The sequence below is a fragment of the Ranitomeya variabilis genome, chromosome 1 (assembly GCF_051348905.1).
Source record: "Ranitomeya variabilis isolate aRanVar5 chromosome 1, aRanVar5.hap1, whole genome shotgun sequence".
Lineage (NCBI taxonomy): Eukaryota > Metazoa > Chordata > Amphibia > Anura > Dendrobatidae > Ranitomeya > Ranitomeya variabilis.
In genome coordinates this window covers 14997576-15016509 of record NC_135232.1, presented here as the reverse complement: position 1 = coordinate 15016509, position 18934 = coordinate 14997576, and the positions used below count along the sequence as shown (strand labels likewise).

The 18934-nt window shown below is 42.2% G+C and overlaps 2 protein-coding genes across 2 annotated transcripts in view; both read right to left on the bottom strand.

Annotated features, from left to right (window-relative positions):
* LOC143793583 (uncharacterized) overlaps window positions 1-18934 on the bottom strand; it is a 142911-nt gene that overhangs the window by 110213 nt on the left and 13764 nt on the right. The gene's annotated exons all lie outside the window — the stretch shown is intronic.
* Window positions 2573-18825, bottom strand: LOC143793573 (uncharacterized). Its single transcript, XM_077280646.1, has 3 exons — window positions 18629-18825; window positions 18389-18506; window positions 2573-3796 (listed from the first exon to the last, which is right to left on the bottom strand). The coding sequence occupies exons 2-3, from the start codon at window positions 18450-18452 to the stop codon at window positions 2745-2747; spliced, it is 1116 nt and encodes a 371-aa protein (XP_077136761.1). The 5' UTR covers window positions 18453-18506; window positions 18629-18825; the 3' UTR covers window positions 2573-2744.

Sequence of the window (18934 nt, the reverse complement as noted above, 5' to 3'; positions counted from 1 at the left end):
TTTACTAAGTTTCATGGGTATGAAATTTAGAGAGTCTATGAACATTATAGACAAATTGGGTAGTGTCACACACAAGAGACGGCCACCTTTTCAAAAATCAGTTCCTTAACAATAAAGTAAGAATCATACCGTCCTGCATTGCGGGCCATAAATGTATAACCTGAAAATTTTCCACTGGTAAAGAACTGTACAAAGTCATGTGTACATGATTCACCTTCAAATTCTCAGGAAGGCGTACCATAAATATAATTTGGGATGTGCGTACCTGTCTCCTGCATACATTCAAAGTCGTAAAATATATATTGATCAGTTTCCTCCTTTGGTACATACCGCCGCATGTAACAAAGATGCTCATTGAATTTATTTATACGGGCTTGACATACAGGGCAGCGCAAACCATTACATTTATGCTCAGTCTCGCTATTTCTGAACACAAAACGGTTGCATGCATCACAAAATGTTTTAAGCCTGCAGAATGCTAGATCGCCTACAGTCAATTGTGCGCGATAATCTAAGCACTCGCTCGAGCGACAATAAACCCTGCAAACAGGGCATCTGGGCTGTTGGTCGGCACTGCTTTCTACACAATTCTCTCTCTGACAGGCTTTACAAAAATATTGACAGGAATGGCTGTTCTTGTGATGAAACACCGAATTGCACCACTCACAAAAGTAAGCATCTCCGATAAAGCCTTTCATATTTTTGATCCCATAGCAGTGGTTATCTTGGAACAATATGAATACGGTTTTACCATTAGCTGTATTGCCGGACTGAAAGTAACGCCAATCACCCTTACTATAGTACAGTACTTTAATGACAATCCCCAAATATTTTTCAAATGCTGGAATGTCACTAAAACTCACTAATTGATCATCAGGGATGATGTGTGTATGTTTTTTGTTGTGAACTCTGTTCCTGAACTCCCTCCTGTGGTCAGGAATGGTATTTCTGTGAGTTCTGTCCGTGGGTTCCCTCTGGTGGCTGAAAGTGGAGCTGCTGGTCTGGAAGTGGCTTCCTCAGCTGCATCGTTTAGGACTGGGCTGGTTCCTCTATTTAACTCTGCTCAGATCGTTACTTGATGCTAGCTGTCAATGTATCAGTACTGGTTCAGATCTCACTTGGATCTCCTGATGACCTGTCTACTGCAACAGAAGCTAAGTCCCTGCTAAGCTCATTTTGTTGTTCATTTGTGTGCTGAATATATTTCTGAGTACCTGCTAAGTTCTGTCCAGCTGGCTATTATGATATTGTCTCGCTAGCTGGAAGCTCTGGGTTGCAGAGTGGCACCTACCGCACCGTGAGTCGGTGCGGTGGTTTTTTGCTCACTCTGCGTGGCTTTTTGTAGTTTTTTTGTGCTGACCGCAAAGTTCCCTTTATCTATCTTCTGTCTATTTAGTCAGTCTGGCCTCCTTTGCTGAAACCTGTCTCATTCCTATGTTTGTGCCTTCCTCTTAACTCACAGTCAATATATATGGGGGGCTGCCCTTTTCCTTTGGGGAATTTCTCTGAGGCAAGGTGAGGCTATATTTCTCTTTAGGGGTAGTTACCTCTCAGGCTGTGAAGAGTCGTCTAGGCAGAGTCAGGCACGATCCACGGCTAATTCTAGTGTGTGATAATAGGATCAGAGTTGCGGTCAGCAGAGCTCCCACTTCCCAGAGCTCGCTCTATTTTTGCAGTTTGACTATCAGGTCATTTCAGGTGCTCCTAACCACCAGGTCTATAACAGTTTTTAGAGCGGCTCAGAAAAACATCATCAGCGACATCCATGTCGTCCATCAGGGCGCACACACTAGCAGCCAAACACAGATTTGTCCTGTAATTGTTAAAATCATACAGCCACTGCCTCTTTTGTTTAATGATCTGACTGCTCGCTATAGATTTCAAGCCTCTTTTTACATCACCGGCTCACCGCATTGGTATTTAATGATGGTGACAACTAGCTTTAACGAATCGGATGCTAGGCATTACTTTGAAGTGTGCGGGCAACATCATTTAAAAAAGATTCAGAATTAAAATCTTCCCGGGTTTGTTTTGTAGTGAAAATAGGGTCTAACGTATCACCACCTTCAAGCCATCTCCCCTGTGCATGCCTCCTCCGTACCCCCCGAAAGTGCAATCCAACACTTTGTGTCAGAAGTCTCCGGTGTGCTCGTCATCAGGATGTGCCAACCCCAGCTTGCCCTGCCTATTCTCAGAACCGGGACAACGCTGCTGGTAGACATCCAAAAGGACTCCAGTGCTCCCATCCGCACAATCCCCAGTGGACCAGCGGTGGTGCTTCCAGGACCTGAAACCGGCACAACAAAGAGCCGTTCTTCCAAGACACTGGGCAAGACCTGGGTAAGTTTCCTTCTTGACTTTCTGCTCCTGATTCTTCAGCTTCACTCAAGAACAGGAAGCCAACTGACAAAGTGGAGAGGTGCTACCTTTTATTTAATTCAGTAGATTTCATGTCCTTGTGGGGTGGATTCCCTCTCTTGTATGGTGCTGGTCATGGGGGACAGGAACATTTTACAAATTGTTCTCGTGTTCAGTGAGATATTAATTACAATCTTATATAAAAGAGTGGACTCATTATGCAGAGCAATGTTTATTCAAATTTGTAAAACACAGAACATAGTTTCTTTCCTGTATGATTTCTCTCATGTCAAACAAGATTTATTTACCAAAGATTTCTCACATAGTGAACATGAATATTACTTATCAACTGTGAAATTTCTCATGTCTAATAAGACTTGATTTATTTATAAAAGATTTTCCACATTCTGAACATGAATAAGGCTTCTCTCGTTTGTCACAACACTTGATTTATCTGTAAAGCAGTACTCAGGGTAAACGAATGAATACGGCTTTTCTACAGTGTGAATTTTCTGATGTTTACGAAGTTGTGCTTTACGTGCAAAGCATTTTCCACATTGTAAACATGAAAACGGTTTCTCCCCTGTGTGAATTCTTTGATGTTTAACAAGATTTGATTTATCTCTAAAACATTTCCCACATTCTAGACATAAATATGGAGTCTCTCCTGTATGTATTCTCTGATGTTTAATGAGACTTCCTATGTCTGTGAAAGACTTCCCACATTCTGAACATGAAAATGGCTTTTCTCCTGTGTGAATTCTCTCATGTCTAACACATATTGATTTATTTGTAAAGCATTTTCCACATTCTGAACACGAATACAGCTTCTCACCTGTGTGAATTCTCTGATGTTTAGCAAGATTTGATTTATCTCTAAAACATTTCCCACATTCTGAACATGAATATGGCTCCTCTCCTGTGTGAATTCTCTGATGTGTTACAAGACACATTTTATATGTAAAGCATTTCCCACATTCTGAACATGAATATGGCTTATCTACTGTGTGAATTTTTTCATGTGTAATAAGACTTCCTTTATCTGTGTAGGATTTCCCACACTTAGAACATGAAAATGGCTTCTCTCCTGTGTGAATTCTCTCATGTATAACAAATCTTGATTTCATTGTAAAGCATTTCCCACATTCTGAACAGGAGTATGGCTTTTCCCCTTTTTGTTTTTGTTGTGTTAAAAAATCTGAGCTTTTAGTAATTTGCTGGTAACACTGAAATCTTGTATCCACTTTGTCACCTGGAATTGTGGTAATAATGCGAGATTGCTCAGGAAAGGGTTCCTCATGTTTAGGAGGATTATAAGAAAGTGAAGTGCTGTGAAATCCAGGAGGTCCATGAAGGGTAATGAGGTTTTCTCCATTAGAGTGCTTCATGATATCTTCTTTATAGTTTAGAGATAATCCATTATCCTCCCAAGGATTTCCTATAAGGATGAAAGATAGATTGGATGTGAATTTTTTTCTACAACACAAAAGGGGATTTCAAAACTTTTTTATGAAGCTCACATTGAAGACCCTCGTCAAAGTACCGATAATAAGGAAGACAACTACATGCCATAACGAACACAATGATGAGTAAATTGAATAACACTTATAAACTGGTGATACTGGCAAGAGTCAGGGGTGGCAGAGATTAGTCAGCAAATAGACTGTTCTTAAAGGGAACCTGTCATCAGGATTTATTCCATTTTATATACCACCAGTGCCATTTCACTCTCTCAAGCTTCCTATCATGCCCTTAATGTAGAAGAGTCCACGCAATTAAAAATGGAATTTTATCCTTTCATTCCTGCATGCAAATGGGTTGTCAAAAAGTGGCCCTACATCCAGGAGTAGTCGAGCTCCAGCCACCATAATTATGTACTCAGTATGCTTAAGGGCATTCTGGGAAATATTAGAAGACTGAAATAGCTCTGAAGGCACATTAAGAGGTTAAATCCTAATTACAGGCTCCAGGGGTGGACACTGACTGTTAATGGTCCCTGTGCAGGACTTGTGTCTGCCCCCTCATTCCCTCTTCAATAATTAACTATATATTAACCATATATTGACCAAAGAGAGACATACAGGGGAGTTCTTCTCCCAAAGTTTGAGAAGGAAAATCTATATAGGTAGAAGTGGAATGATCACAGTATCTTGGCAGTATCCTGTAGTGCAAATGGGCCTCCCTTCCCCTTGGAGCCTCCTCTACCCCTTGGTGCCTTCCTACCTCACCTGGGCTACTCTACACCCTGGAGCCTCCCTACAACCCAGAGCCTCCCTACCCCCTTGGACACTCTACACCCCGGAGCCTCCCTAACCCCTCAGATCCTCCCTATTTTCTGGATCCTCCCTACAACCTGGAGCCTCCTTAACCCCTGGGGGCCTCCCCTACCACCTCCTGGGGGCGTCCCCTGCCCCTTGGAGCCTCCCTACACTGCTTGGCCCATATGCAGCTGAACCTGCTCCACATGTGATATGTCCACCACACCCATAACGCTAAATAAGTCTTTAAAAATGAACTTTAATAGTCCCTTCCTGCAGTCAGTAAACTAGTCCAGGACTGCTGTCAATCAATCCTACTGTGCCGTGGAAACCACCCACAGCAGTGTGACTGACACCCCAGAGTGTGCTGGTGGAGGAGATGAGGGATGACATAGTTATTAATCATATATACACTGCTCAAAAAAATAAAGGGAACACTAAAATCCCACATCCTAGATATCACTGAATGAAATATTCCATTTGTAAATCTTTATTCATTACATAGTGGAATGTGTTGAGAACAATAAAACCTAAAAATGATCAAAGTAAATTGCAACTAATATCCCACGGAGGTCTGGAGTTGGAATGATGCTCAAAATCAAAGTGGAAAATTAAGTTACAGGCTGATCCAACTTCAGTGGAAATGCCTCAAGTCAAGGAAATGATGCTCAGTAGTGTGTGTGGCGTCCACGTGCCTGGATGACCTCCCTACAACGCCTGGGAATGCTGCTGATGAGGCGGCGGATGGTCTCCTGAGGGATCTCCTCCCAGACCTGGGCTAAAGCATCCGCCAACTCCTGGACAGTCTGTGGTGCAACGTGACGTTGGTGGATGGTGCGAGACATGATGTCCCAGATGTATTCAATCGGATTCAGGTCTGGGGTACGGGCGGACCACTCCATAGCTTTAATGCCTTCATCTTGCAGGAACTGCTGACAGACTCCAGCCACATGAGGTCTGGCATTGTTCTGCATTAGGAGGAACCCACACCAGCATATGGTCTCACATTGGGTCTGAGGATCTCATCTGGGTACCTAATGACAGTCAGGCTACCTCTGGCGATCACATGGAGGGCTGTGTGGCCCTCCATAGAAATGCCACCCCACACCATTACTGACCCAGTGTCAAAGCAGTCATGCTGAAGGATGTTGCAAGCAGCAGATCACTCTCCATGAAGTCTCGACTCTGTCACGTCTGTTACATGTGCTCAGTATGAACCTGCTTTCATCTGAGAAGAGCACAGTGCGCCAGTGGCAAACTTGCCAATCCTAGTGTTCTGCGGCAAACGCCAAGCATCCTGTACAGTGTTGGGCTGTGAGCACAACCCCGATCTGTGGTCCTCGGGCACTCAGACCATCCTCATGTAGTCGGTTTCTAAACGTTTGTGCAGACACATGCACATTTGTGGCCTGCTGGAGGTCATCTACGCTGAGAGACACAGAAAACCTTCTTGCCACAGCTCGCATTGATGTGCCATCCTGGATGAGCTGCACTACCTGAGCCACTTGTGTTTGCTGTAGAGTCCATCTCATACTACCACAAGTGTGAAAGCACAACCAACATTCAAAAGTGACCAAAACATCAGCCAGAAAGCATTGGTACTGAGATGTGGCCTGTGGTCCCCACCTGCAGAATCACTCCTTTACTGAGTGTGACTTGATAATTGCCAATAATTTCCATCTGTTGTCTATTCCATTTGCACAACAGCATGTGAAATTGATTGTCAAACAGTGTTGCTTCCTAAGAGGACAGTTTGATTTCACAGAAGTTTGACTTACTTGGAGTTATATTCTGTTGTTTAAGTGTTCCCTTTATTTTTTTGAGCAGTGTATATATACAGTGCCTTGCAAAAGTATTTGGCTCTCTGGAACTTTTCAACCATTTCCTACATATCATGCTTCAAATATAAAGATACCAAATGTAAATTTTTGGTGAAGAATCAACAAGTGGAACACAATTGTGAAGTTGAACAAAATTTATTGGTTATTTTAAATTTTTGTGGAAATTCAAAAACTGAAAAGTGGAACGTGCAATATTATTTAGCCCCTTTACTTTCAGTGCAGCAAACTCACTCCAGAAGTTCATTGTGGATCTCTGAATGATCCAATGTTGTCCTCAATGCCTAATGATGATAAATATAATCCACCTGTGTGTAATCAAGTCTCCGTATAAATGCACCTGCTCTGTGATAGTCTCAGGGTTCTGTGTGAAGCACAGAGAGCATCATGAAGACCAAGGAACACAACAGGCAGGTCCGTGATACTGTTGTGGAGAAGTTTAAAGCCGGATTTGAATACAAAAGGATTTCCAAAACTTTAAACATCCCACGGAGCACTGTGCAAGCGATCATATTGAAATGGAAGGAGTATCATACCACTGCAAATCTACCAAGACCCGACCGTCCCTCTAAACTTTCATCTTAAACAAGGAGAAGACTGATCGGAGATGCAGCCAAGAGGCCCATGATCACTGTGGATGAACTGCAGAGATCTACAGCTGAGGTGGCACTGTCTGTCCATAGGACAACAATCAGTCGTAAACTGCACAAATCTGGCCTTTATGGAAGAGTGGCAAGAAGAAAGCCATTTCTCAAAGCTATCCATAAGAATTGTTGTTTAAAGTTTGCAACAAGCCACCATGGAGACACACCAAACATGTGGAAGAAGGTGCTCTGGTCAGTTGAAACCAAAATTTAACTTTTTCGCAACAATGCCAAACAATATGTTTGGCGTAAAGGCAACACAGCTCATCACCCTGAACACACCATCCCCACTGTGAAACACTGTGGTGGCAGCATCATGGTTTGGGCCTGCTTTTCTTCAGCAGGGAAAGGGAAGATGGTTAAAATTGATGGGAAGATGGATGGAGCCAAATACAGGACCATTCTTGAAGAAAACTTGTTCGAGTCTGCAAAAGACCTGAGACTGGGATGGAGATTTGTCTTCCAACAAGACAATGATCCCAAACATAAAGCAAAATCTACACTGGAATGGTTCACAAATAAACGTATCCAGGTGTTAGAATGGCCAAGTCAGAGTCCAGACCTCAATCCAATCGAGAATATGTGGAAAGAGCTGAAAACTGCTGTTCACAAACGATCTCCATCAAACCTCACTGAGCTCGAGCTGTTTGCCAAGGAAGAATGGGCGAGAATTTCAGTCTCTCGATGTACAAAACTGATAGAGACATTCCCCAAGTGACTTGTAATCGCAGCAAAAGGTGGCGCAACAAAGTATTAAGTTACAGGGGCCGAATAATATTGCACGCCCCACTTTTCAGTTTTTGAATTTCCACAAAAATGTAAAATATCCAATAAATTTCGTTCAACTTCACAATTGTGTTCCACTTGATTTTGATTCTTCACCAAAAATGTACATTTGGTATCTTTATGTTTGAAGCATGATATGTGGAAAAAGGTTGAAAAGTTCCAGGGGGCCGAATACTTTCGCAAGGCACTATATATATATATATATATATATATATATATATATATATATATAGTGTTCAGGGATAATACAGATACAACTATAGACGCCAACAGGAGGCTGATAAAGAGGCTGCTTTTAGTGTTAAATCATGGTGTCAAAATAGTTTTATTTGCCCCTTGAGATGTGAGGGCTTGATTTTTTAGTGGCGAGCTGTAGTTTCTATTGATAATATTATTGGTTTAACAAGAGGATTTTTTGCTTTTTATTACGTTTTCTTTGGGATCTGTTGTGACTTAAAAAATAATGATTACTTACTGGTAATCAGATTTTCCAGAACCCACGACAGCACCATGGAGAGAGGATCTGCCCTAAGGACCAGAAACCCTAAAGCTTTAAAAGGCGGAGCCCCTAATACACGTCAGTGCTTTACAGAGTATGAGAGGAACTCCGTTGGTTAGTTTAGTAGACATACATATATTCAAGTTAGGTGGTAATACATGTTATTCCAGTCTTATTATGCCATACCCTGCACATAACTACATCTGTAATAAAGTTATTCATTTATTTTCTGCAACACCCTGTGAGTCAACCGTGACCATCCACCAAGGAAAGGTGAGAAGAGTGAGAATAATGAAGTGTGCCATCGTGGGTTCTGGGAAATCCGATTACCAATAAGTATCATCATAATTTTAGCCATTCCCCACAACAGCACCATGAAGAGATTTCAGAGGAATCCCCTTGGGAGTAACCACCACTTGCAAGACTTTCCTCAGAAAAAGTAAGATCCTGAATCTAACCTGTAGTGCTTGAAAAAGTGGAGGGTGAGAACCACATGGCAGCCCTACAGATTTCTTCCAGAAAAGAATTAGCACTCTCTTCCCAGGATGTAGAAATAGCCCTTTTGGAGCGTGCTTTTATCACAAGAAGGTGACAAAACTATCTCCTAGGATCTGTGAAAGGTTGTTACCACATTGGGGAGAAAGGGTTATACTTAGCCCTGAACTAGCCTTATCTGGTAAGAACCGAGTCAAAAACTTAAGGTCCGTCACATTAAGTGACGCTGCAGCGATATAGACAACGATGCCGATCGCTGCAGCGTCGCTGTTTCGTCGTTGTGTGGTCGCTGGGGAGCTGTCACACAGACCGCTCTCCAGCGACCAACGATGCCGAAGTCCCCTGGTAACCAGGGTAAACATTGGGTTACTAAGAGCAGGGTCGCGCTTAGTAACCAGATGTTTACCCTGGTTACCAGTGTAAATGTAAAAAAAAAAAAAAACACTACATACTTACATTCCGGTGTCTGTCCCCCGGCCTCAGCTTCCCTGCACTGTCTCAGCGCCGGCAGCAGAGCGGTGACGTCACCGCTGTGCTTTACGGCCGGCCGGCGCTCACAGTCAGTGCGGGAAGCTGACGGCGAGGGGACAGACACCGGAATGTAAGTATGTACTGTTTGTTTTTTTTTACATTTACAATGGTAACCAGGGTAAACATCGGGTTACTAAGCGCGGCCCTGCGCTTAGTAACCCGATGTTTACCCTGGTTACCAGTGAAGACATCGCTGGATCCAGCGATGACAGCGGGAGATCCAGCGACGAAATAAGGCGCTGGCCTTCTAGCTCCGACCAACGATATCACAGCAGGATCCTGATCGCTGCTGCATGTCAAACACAACGATATCGCTATCCAGGACGCTGCAACGTCACGGATCGCTAGCGATATCATTCTTAAGTCGCTCAGTGTGAAGGTACCTTTAATCAAGCAATCTGATAAGGGCTCAAATGGAGATTTGACAAAAGCTTTTAAAACTAGGTTTACGTCTGAAGGGGCGGCTTGGGGCTGTGGGGTTATCCCGGAGTGACTGAACGCCTTAGTTTTTTTTTATTATTAGGGGCTGATCACCAATTTTTTGGTCGAAGAGGGCCCCCAGTGCTGCAGTGTGGACTTTAAGGGTACTCTATTTCAACGGAATCTCCCAACGTTTTTATAAAAATTCTAGAATTGGAATCCAGGGGACCTGGGTGTTTTTTTTTAACTGGTCTGCCCCTGAAAAGGTTAGGAACTTTCCCCCTTATTCTAGAGTAGATGTCCAATGTAATTTTTTTTTTTTACTTCATAAGAGTGGAGACTAACTTTTCTGAGCATCCTCTAGCTGCTAGAAGCTTCTGCTCAAGCACCATGCCATCAAATGAAGACCCCTCACATTGTGATACAATATGGGCCCGTGTGATGATCTGGGATTTCCGGCAGTACCCATGATACTCCAACTGTTAGCCGATGTAGCCAGGTGAATCAGATTCTTCTGGGCCAGAAGGTGCTATTAATATCGCTTCGGCTTGGTCCGTCCGAATTTTCCTGAGAACTATCGGAATCCAGGAAATTGGGGGAAAGGCATAAACTATCTCCTTTGGCCATCTGTGGAAAAGGGCGTCAACTTCACATGGGAGGTGTTTTAGATCCAGGAAGAACTTTTGAGATTTTTTGTTTCATTTGTTGCGAACAAGTCCATCTGGGGTTGCCCCCAGCGCCTGACTATTTTTTTTTTAAATATCTCCAGGTTTAGCCACCACTCGTCCTGGTCTATCATGTGACGACTGAGGTAATCTGCCACGGTGTTCTCCTCCCCTTTCAGATAACTTGCCAACAGTCACTTTAAGTTTTCTTCCGCTAAAGTCATTATATTGCCTGCTTCTATCATAAGACATCTTGATCTCGCGCCCCCTTGTTGTGCAACTGCTTTTTTGTTGTCCGATAAAACATTTACATGTCTCTTTATATCTGGCAGGATTTTTAGTAGTGCCAGCCAGATGGCCGTTAGTAGTTTCCTTCTGGAGGAGGTGTCCATCAACTCTTCAGGCCATCTTTCTTGGAGGATTCTTCCCTCTGTGTGTGCTCCCCAGCCAAAAGGGCTCGCGGCCGTGGTGATTATTTTTGGGGTTTTGATTTCCAAATGAACTCAGCCAGACAAATTGGTCTTGTGTTGCCACTGCCTTAAAGATTGTTGCGTCCTTCTTGAGACAATAATTATTTTATGCAAATTTCCTTCAGCTTTTTCTTCTTTCAGAACTTCCCACTGAAGGGACTCTGAAGTGGAACCTTGCCCAGATTACAGCCAGGATGCAAGATGTTAATATTCCCATGATTGACATAGCCCTTCTTAGGATAGTAACCGGATTTTTGACCAACCCCGAAACTGATCTGCACACTTCCCTTAGCTTTTCACCCGGGAGAAAATAAGTTTGTTTCTTTGAATCCAACGACATTCCTAAGAAAATCTTCTTCTGTTCTGGTTTTATCTGTGATGTTTTTAAGTTTATTACCCATGCTAGGGAGTCCATTATCTGCCTGATATGTCCCACCGCCTGTTTGAATCCGGTTTCTGACTTCCTCACAATGAGGAAGTCATCTATATACAGGATGAATAAAATGTCTTTCATTATTTGTGCTGACATTTCTGCCACTATCTTTGTGAAGACCCCTGGGGCCATAGATAGGCAAACGGGGAGGACTTGGAGTTGTAGGTGTGCTAATCGTCCTTGTATGTTGACTGCCACCCTGGTATTTTTGATGGCTTTGAAAAATAGGTTCATGATAGTAGGCGTCTCGGAGATCTATAGTGGTCATAAAACGTCCGGAAAACAAAATTTTTACTGTCATCTCTATCATTTCCATTTTGAAGTGTTTGGCCACTAAAAATTGATCTAGACCTTTTCCTTGTCCTGAATGATTGGTCTGCCTTTTTCCTTAAGAATATGGGACTCTAGAACCCCTTCCCTTTTTCCCCCTTGGCACCTGAGTTAGAGCCTCTTTCTGAAGAAACTGACTCAGCCTTCCACCTACCTGGGGCCTGGTGTCATTATGTCTTCGATTTTCTTGTGAACCCAGATAAGAAAACCCATTTTGGAAACTAGACCCTTCATGGAATGTATTTAGATGTGTGGTGAGAACCTTGGACCCCCAGGTGCTTCACAGAAGTTAATAATGTTGAGCTGTGAAAACAATAAAATAACATTTTCCTCACAAAAATGTTGTTTTAGTTCCAAGTTTCTAATTTTTCTAAGGGCTAATAGGAATTTTTTTTCACAACAAACTGAGGTCCATTTTTTCCTGAGTGCGCCAATACCCTACATGTAATCGGGAAATATTTTTCAGGTACAATGCAATCTCAGAAGGCAAGGAGCGCCAGATTTTACTGTTATGGCTTGCAGGTGCCATGACCCACTGGGATATGCCAATGAGGTGCAAGCTTAAGTTAGGCGGGTTCTCATCGCTTCAGAAATGCCAAACATGGAAACAATATGTGGTTTACACTGTGGGGCTCGGAAAGGAGGGGGCCATTTGGGAGCAGAAAATTTGCAGAATTTCTTTTGGCGGGTGAGGAACCATTTCGCTTTTCCAAGACCTTTGTGCTACCAGTATCGCGGAAGCCCCCTATATTTCCATTGACACAAGACAGACCTGAGTGGGGACTTGCATTTTTTGTGGATTAAGTTGAAGCTTTTATTGGGAACATTTTACATCACGTTTGGGATCACATTTACCTGGCGCTCTACGCTGAGCACTTTCCTTGGGGTTTCCATCTAAATCTCCGAGTGACGTGATTCAGATGAAACCCCTGAGGGATCCATTCACTATAATGAGGCAGCAGTGTTACTCTGGACTCCATCTGTCCTCTGTTCAGCGGTGTACTTTTTTTCAGAAGTGCACAAAACTGAGGCCAACAGCACTTTTATGCAATCCTAAAAAAGACAGACACCGCCGAATCACAGGTTCTATGGCATCCACAGTGCCTCCATCTGCCTCATTATAGGGAATGTTCTGCCAGAGGTTCTGTCTGAATCATGTATTTTAGAGATTTACATGGAAACCCCGGTTTAAGAGCTCAGGGGAGAGCACAGGATAAATGTGATCCAAAATGTTATGTCAAATATTCCCAATCAAAGTTTAAGTTCAATCTACAAAAAAAGTCCCCACTCAGGTCTGTCATTTGTTAATGGAAATATAGGGAGCTTCCACATTACTGGTAGTACAAAGGATCTGGAAAAGCGAAATGGCTCTCGCCCCTCAAAAGAAATTCAGTGAATTCTGCACTCCCAAATCCAAATGTCCTCCTCCCTTCTGAGCCCCAGTGTGAACAAACTACATTTAGTACCCATGTTTGGAATTTCTGTAGTGATGAGAGCCTGCCTAATTTACAGGTGTCTGTCTACAGAAGCACAAGCTGGGCATAATGTACTGGTGACTACAATGTACTGGTGACTACAATGTACTGGTCACTACAGTGGTAGTTTGCAATTTTCACTCAGCAATATCCACTGCTGCTCGTTTCTGGAAAAGCCCATGGAGTCAAAATCGTCATTACACCTGTAGATAAATTTACAAAGGGGTATAATTTATAAAATGGGGTCACTTGAGGGGGAATTCTGCTTTTCTAGCACTTAGGGGCTCTGTATATGGAGTCCTCAAACTATTCTAGGAAAATCTGAGCTCCAGGAGGCAAATAGCTTTATGTTCCTCCTGAGTCTTGCTGTGTGGCTAAGCAGTACGGTACAGCCACATATGGGGTACTTCTACATTTAACAGAAATTGAGAAACAAATTTTGGTGCAATTTTTTACCCATTTTCCAGTATGAAAATTTGAAATGCGGGGCTAACGTACATTCTCGGTGTTAAAAGTATAAATTATTTTTTCTTCACTGCCCAATGGTATAAAATTCTGTGGCCAACTTGTGGTGTCAATATGATCACTGCACCCCTAGATGAATTGAGAGGTGTAGTTTGTAAAATGGGGTCACTTGTATAGGGTTCTGTTGCCTCATGGGCTCTGCCAATGTAACATGGCACACTCCAAAACGTGCAGCAAAATCAGTACTGTAATATGGCGCTACTTCCCTTCTGAGCTTTGCACTGTGCCTCAAAAGTAGTTTTTGACCACATATAGGGTATCTGTTAGCTCAGGAGAAATTGGGGTCCATTTTCTCCTGTTACCCTTGTGAAAATAGAAAATATGTGGCTAAAAAATGTTTGTGGCAAAAATTAGATTTTTTTATATTTTCATGGTTCAGCATTATAAATTTCTGTGAAGCACCTGGGGGTTCAAGGTGCTCAATACATATATAGATATGTTCCCTGAGGGGTCTAGTTTCCAAAGTGGCGTCACTTGTGGGGTGTTTCCACTGTTTAGGTACATCAGGGGCTCTCCAAACGCAACATAACATCCGCTAATTATTCCAGCAAATTTTACATTGAAAAAGTCATATTGAGCTCCTTCCATTCCGACCTCTGCTGTGAGCCCAAACAGTGATTCCCCCCCCCCCCACATATGGGGTATTGGCATGCTCAGGAGAAATTGCACAACAAATTGTATGTTTCATTTTCTCCTGTTATCTTTGTGAAAGTGAATAAAAATTTGGTCTCAAAAGGAAATTTTTTGGGAAAAAAAATTAAATGTTAATTTTTTACTTCCACATTCCATTAATTCCTGTGAAGCACCTGAAGGGTTAATAAACTACTTGAATGTGATTTTGAGAACCTTGAGGGGTGCAGTTTTTAGAATGGTGTCACTTTTGGGTATTTTCTGTTATATAGACCCCTCAAAGCCACTTCAAATGTGAGGTGGTTCCTAAAAAATGGTTTTGCACATTTTGTTGTAAAAATGAGAAAACGCTGATCAACTTTTAACCCTTATAACTTCATTGAAAAAAAAAATATATGTGTTTCCAAAATTGTGATGATGTAAAGTAGACATGTGGAAAAGGTTATTTATTATTTTGTGTGATATAACTCTCTGATTTAAGGGCATAACATTTTAAAAGTTTGAAAATTGCAATTGTTTCACAAATAAACGTAAGTCATACCAAATAAATTTTACCACTATCAAGAAGTACAATATGTCACAAGGAAACATTCTTAGAATCATTGGAATCTATTGAAGCGTTCCAGAGTTATGACCTCATAGAGTGACAGTGGTCAGAATAGAAAAAAATTAGCCGGGTCAGGAAGGTGAAAACAGGCTTCGGAGTGAAAGGGTTATTATGATGCAATTTGTTTATAAATCATTTCCCACATAGTGAACATGATTACAGTTTCGATCTTGAGTCACTTCTTCATGTTTAACAAGACTTAATTTATCTATAAAGCATTTCCCACATTCTTAACATGAATACGGCTTCTCTCCTGTGTGAATTCTCCCATGTACATTAAGATTTACTTCTATGTTCTATATAGTGAACAGGAGTACGGCTTCTCTCTGGTGTGCCTTCTATCATGTACAACTGAAGTTGATTTTTGTGAAAAACATTACCCACATTATAGGCCTTACAGATCCAGTTTTCTATTGATTTTTATTTCTTTTTTTTAAGTTTATTATCTTCACATTTCCAGAGTAATAATGTTATTTTTCACTAAGCTGTGTTCTTCTGCTATTCAACCTATAAATGTAAGAAAATACTGACATCTGGGTGTTACCATTCCCTTTGTCAAAAGGGGCATTCCCCTACATTGTCCTATCAGTGCTGAGTGTCAGAAAGTGGGGGGACTCATAAATGGAGAATGGTAACACCTCGTTATCATGTTACTCATAAATCTAGGAGGAACCGCTGTGCATCCGTACAGGAGTTTTTCTTTCTTTGGTAACACAATTCTTGTTGAAAATAATTTGATCCTATTTATTAGTAAAACAATAAAAATGGGGGGGACATCAATGAGGACACCTTCTTTTTGGAATTTATGTATTTTGCCATTGGAAAGAGATTTATTCACGTTACTCAGATGGGTGGACGATTTCTAGACGTTTTGTTTGTCTAGAGCAGGGATTTCCAACTCAAACACACAGAGGGCTAAAATGAAAAACTTAGTCACAGGCCAACCAGTATACAGCATGAAGGGCTCCTGCTCGGGGCAGGATCTTGTCTCCATGTTTATATGTTGAATGAATCAGGTTTCAAAAACCAACATGATTGTCAGATAACGACAACTCTAAATGTGGCCATCGCAGCTGTTTGTACATACAAGCTCGTAATCCCTTATAAAGCAATTCTCCATGCCGGCACAGAGGAGGGACTAAACATTTGTCATGTACTGTCACCTACCTGGTGTCCTCCGCTGTCCTCCAACTGAGACCGGTGTTCTGGTCCTCCTACATCCAAGATGGCCTCCATAGTGGCAGAGGGATGACAGCCGTATGTCTGACCCACACCTCCATAGCATGTACTTACTGACTTACTACAGGGCTCTTCATGCCACTGTGCAGCTGGCCTGGATGAAGAGGAACCAGAACATTGGTCTCAGTGTAGGAGGCAGTGGGAGGCAAACTGAGGGGACAGGTAGGACGACTCTACATGTGACATGTGTCGTCACTCGTCAGCACCAGGCAGAGGCTGCTACATCACCGAGATCCATAGGACGTAACCTGTAACACAAGCTCAGTCATTTATGTGGGAGCACGGGACTTGTGGAAGATAAATATGGAAGCAAAGGATGGAAGTAATATTCACAAAGGTAAAGGAAAACTAAATACAGTTGAAACCAGAAGATTCCATCCACTATATATAAAGACACATCTGCAAGTTTTTCTCAATATCTGACATGACATCAGAATAAACGTTTCTTGTTTTAGGTAAATTAGGATTACCATAATTATTAATATTTGCCAAATGCCAGACTGAGAGAGAATGTGTTACGGAATTTTTATTACTTACTGCAAAGTCAATATTTTCCATCCATTTCATTAGTATTTGTTAACATTGCCCTTACACTGAATGACTTGGGTCACACGTTTGGGATTTCCTTCCACAAGCTTCTCACAATAGTTGGTCGGAATTTGGGCACATTCTTCCTGACAGAACTGGTGTAACTGATCCCGGTTTGTAGGTCGTCTTGCTCACACAGGCCTTTTCAGCTTTGACCATAAATTTTCAATAGGATTGAGATCAGGGCTTTGTGATGGCCACGGCAAAACATTGACTTTGTTATCCTTAAGCCACTTTGCTACCATTTGGCAGTATACTTCGGGTCAATGTCCATTTAGAAGACCCATTTGCACCCAAGCTTTAACTTCCTGGCTGATGTCTTGAGATGTTGCTTCAGTATTGCAACATAATCTTCTTTTCTCATGATACCATCCATGCTGTGAATTGCACCAGTCCCTCCTGCAGCGAAACAACCCCACAACATGATGCTCCTACCCCCCATGTTTCACAGTTGGGATGGTGTTCTTAGGCTTCCAAGCTTCTCCATATTTCATCCAAACGTAACAATGGTCATTATGCCCAAAAAGTTCAATTTTAGTTTCATCAGACCACAGGATGTCTCCAAAAAATAAGGTCTCTTGTTCCTATCTGCATTTGCAAACACTAATCTGGCTTTTCTATGTTTCTTTTGGAGTAATGGCTTCTTCCTGGCAGAGTGGCCTTTCAGCTCATGTTGATACAGTACTTGTTACCCTGTGGATAGTGACACAATCTTACCAGCTTCCGCCATCATCTTCACAAGGTCTTTTTCTTTTGTCCTTGGGTTGATATGCACATGTCAGTCCAAAGCACGTTCATCTCTGGGACACAGAACCCATCTCCTTCCTGAGCGGTATGATGGCTGGACATTCCCATCTTGTTTGTACTTGCGTATAATTGTTTGTAGAGATGAATGAGGCACCTTCAGGGATCGTTAAATTATACCCAAGGATGAGCCAGTCCTTGTGCAAGTCCACCAATCTCATCCTGATATCTTGGCTGATTTCTTTAGACTTTCCCATGATGCTACACAAAGAAGCAGTGTGTTTCAGGTGTGCATTAAAATGCATCCACAGGTGTGTCTCTAATTAATTCAGATGTTGGCAAAAAAAAAACTATCAGAAGCTTCCAAACACATGACATCATCATATGGGCAGTCCAGAATTGTTTAAAGGCACAGTAGTCTTAGTGGATGTAAACTTTTGACTTTGCAGTAAGTAATAAAAATGTCTTAAAACATTCTCTCTCATTATTCTGTCATTTGGCGAATATTAATAATTATGGTAATCCTAATTAACCTAAAACGGGAAAGGTTTATTCTTATTTTATGGCAGATATTGAGAAAAACATGCAGATGTGTCTTTTATATAGTGGATGGAAACTTCTGGTTTTAACTGTTTGTGCTTCCTAAATCATTAAGAGAAGGTGTGAAGGTGGCCCCGTTATTCATCGGTGCACCGCCGGACTGTACAAGAGCAGCAGCGCCATCACCGAACACTTTTGATGTGATGTAGACAATGGAGTAAAGCTTCACTGCAGCGGAGACTCCACGTGATCTAACACTCCGGTCATCGACACAAGCCAGCCATCATAGTCACATGCCGGTCACATTACATACCTGTGGAAACATCTCCCGGATTCTCCTCCTTCTCATCACTCACACACGACTGATCCTCCCTCATAACCGCTTCTTCTTCTGTCTCCTCCTTCACTTTATTCTTAGTCGGATCTTCCCCCTGATATATCAGATGTAACAATCAGCACAATACAGGAAACCACCAAAATCTGTGACGTCTATGACCTCGATCAGAAATGTCCCCCCATATACAGATCCGGTACAGGGCTCAGCACCGTCTACCTGATAATCCTCCGGGACATCATGATTCTCCTCTGGACAGTCCTGGAAACACAGAGAGCGGGAAAACTTCTCTGGTGAATTTCTCCTCCTGGATCCATCTGTAGGAAACTCAAAGTGATGGAATAGATTGTGTCATGTGATGATGAGATGATGGAAGTAGTAGTAGGTAACCACAGAACAGACATCACAGTCTCCCCTCCTCACCCTGCTGATTGGCGTATATTGCGATCACTTTATGGTCAGATGTTGTGGGGGCTTCAGTGTCATCTACCTTATGATCCTCCGGGATGTTGTGATTCTCCTCCG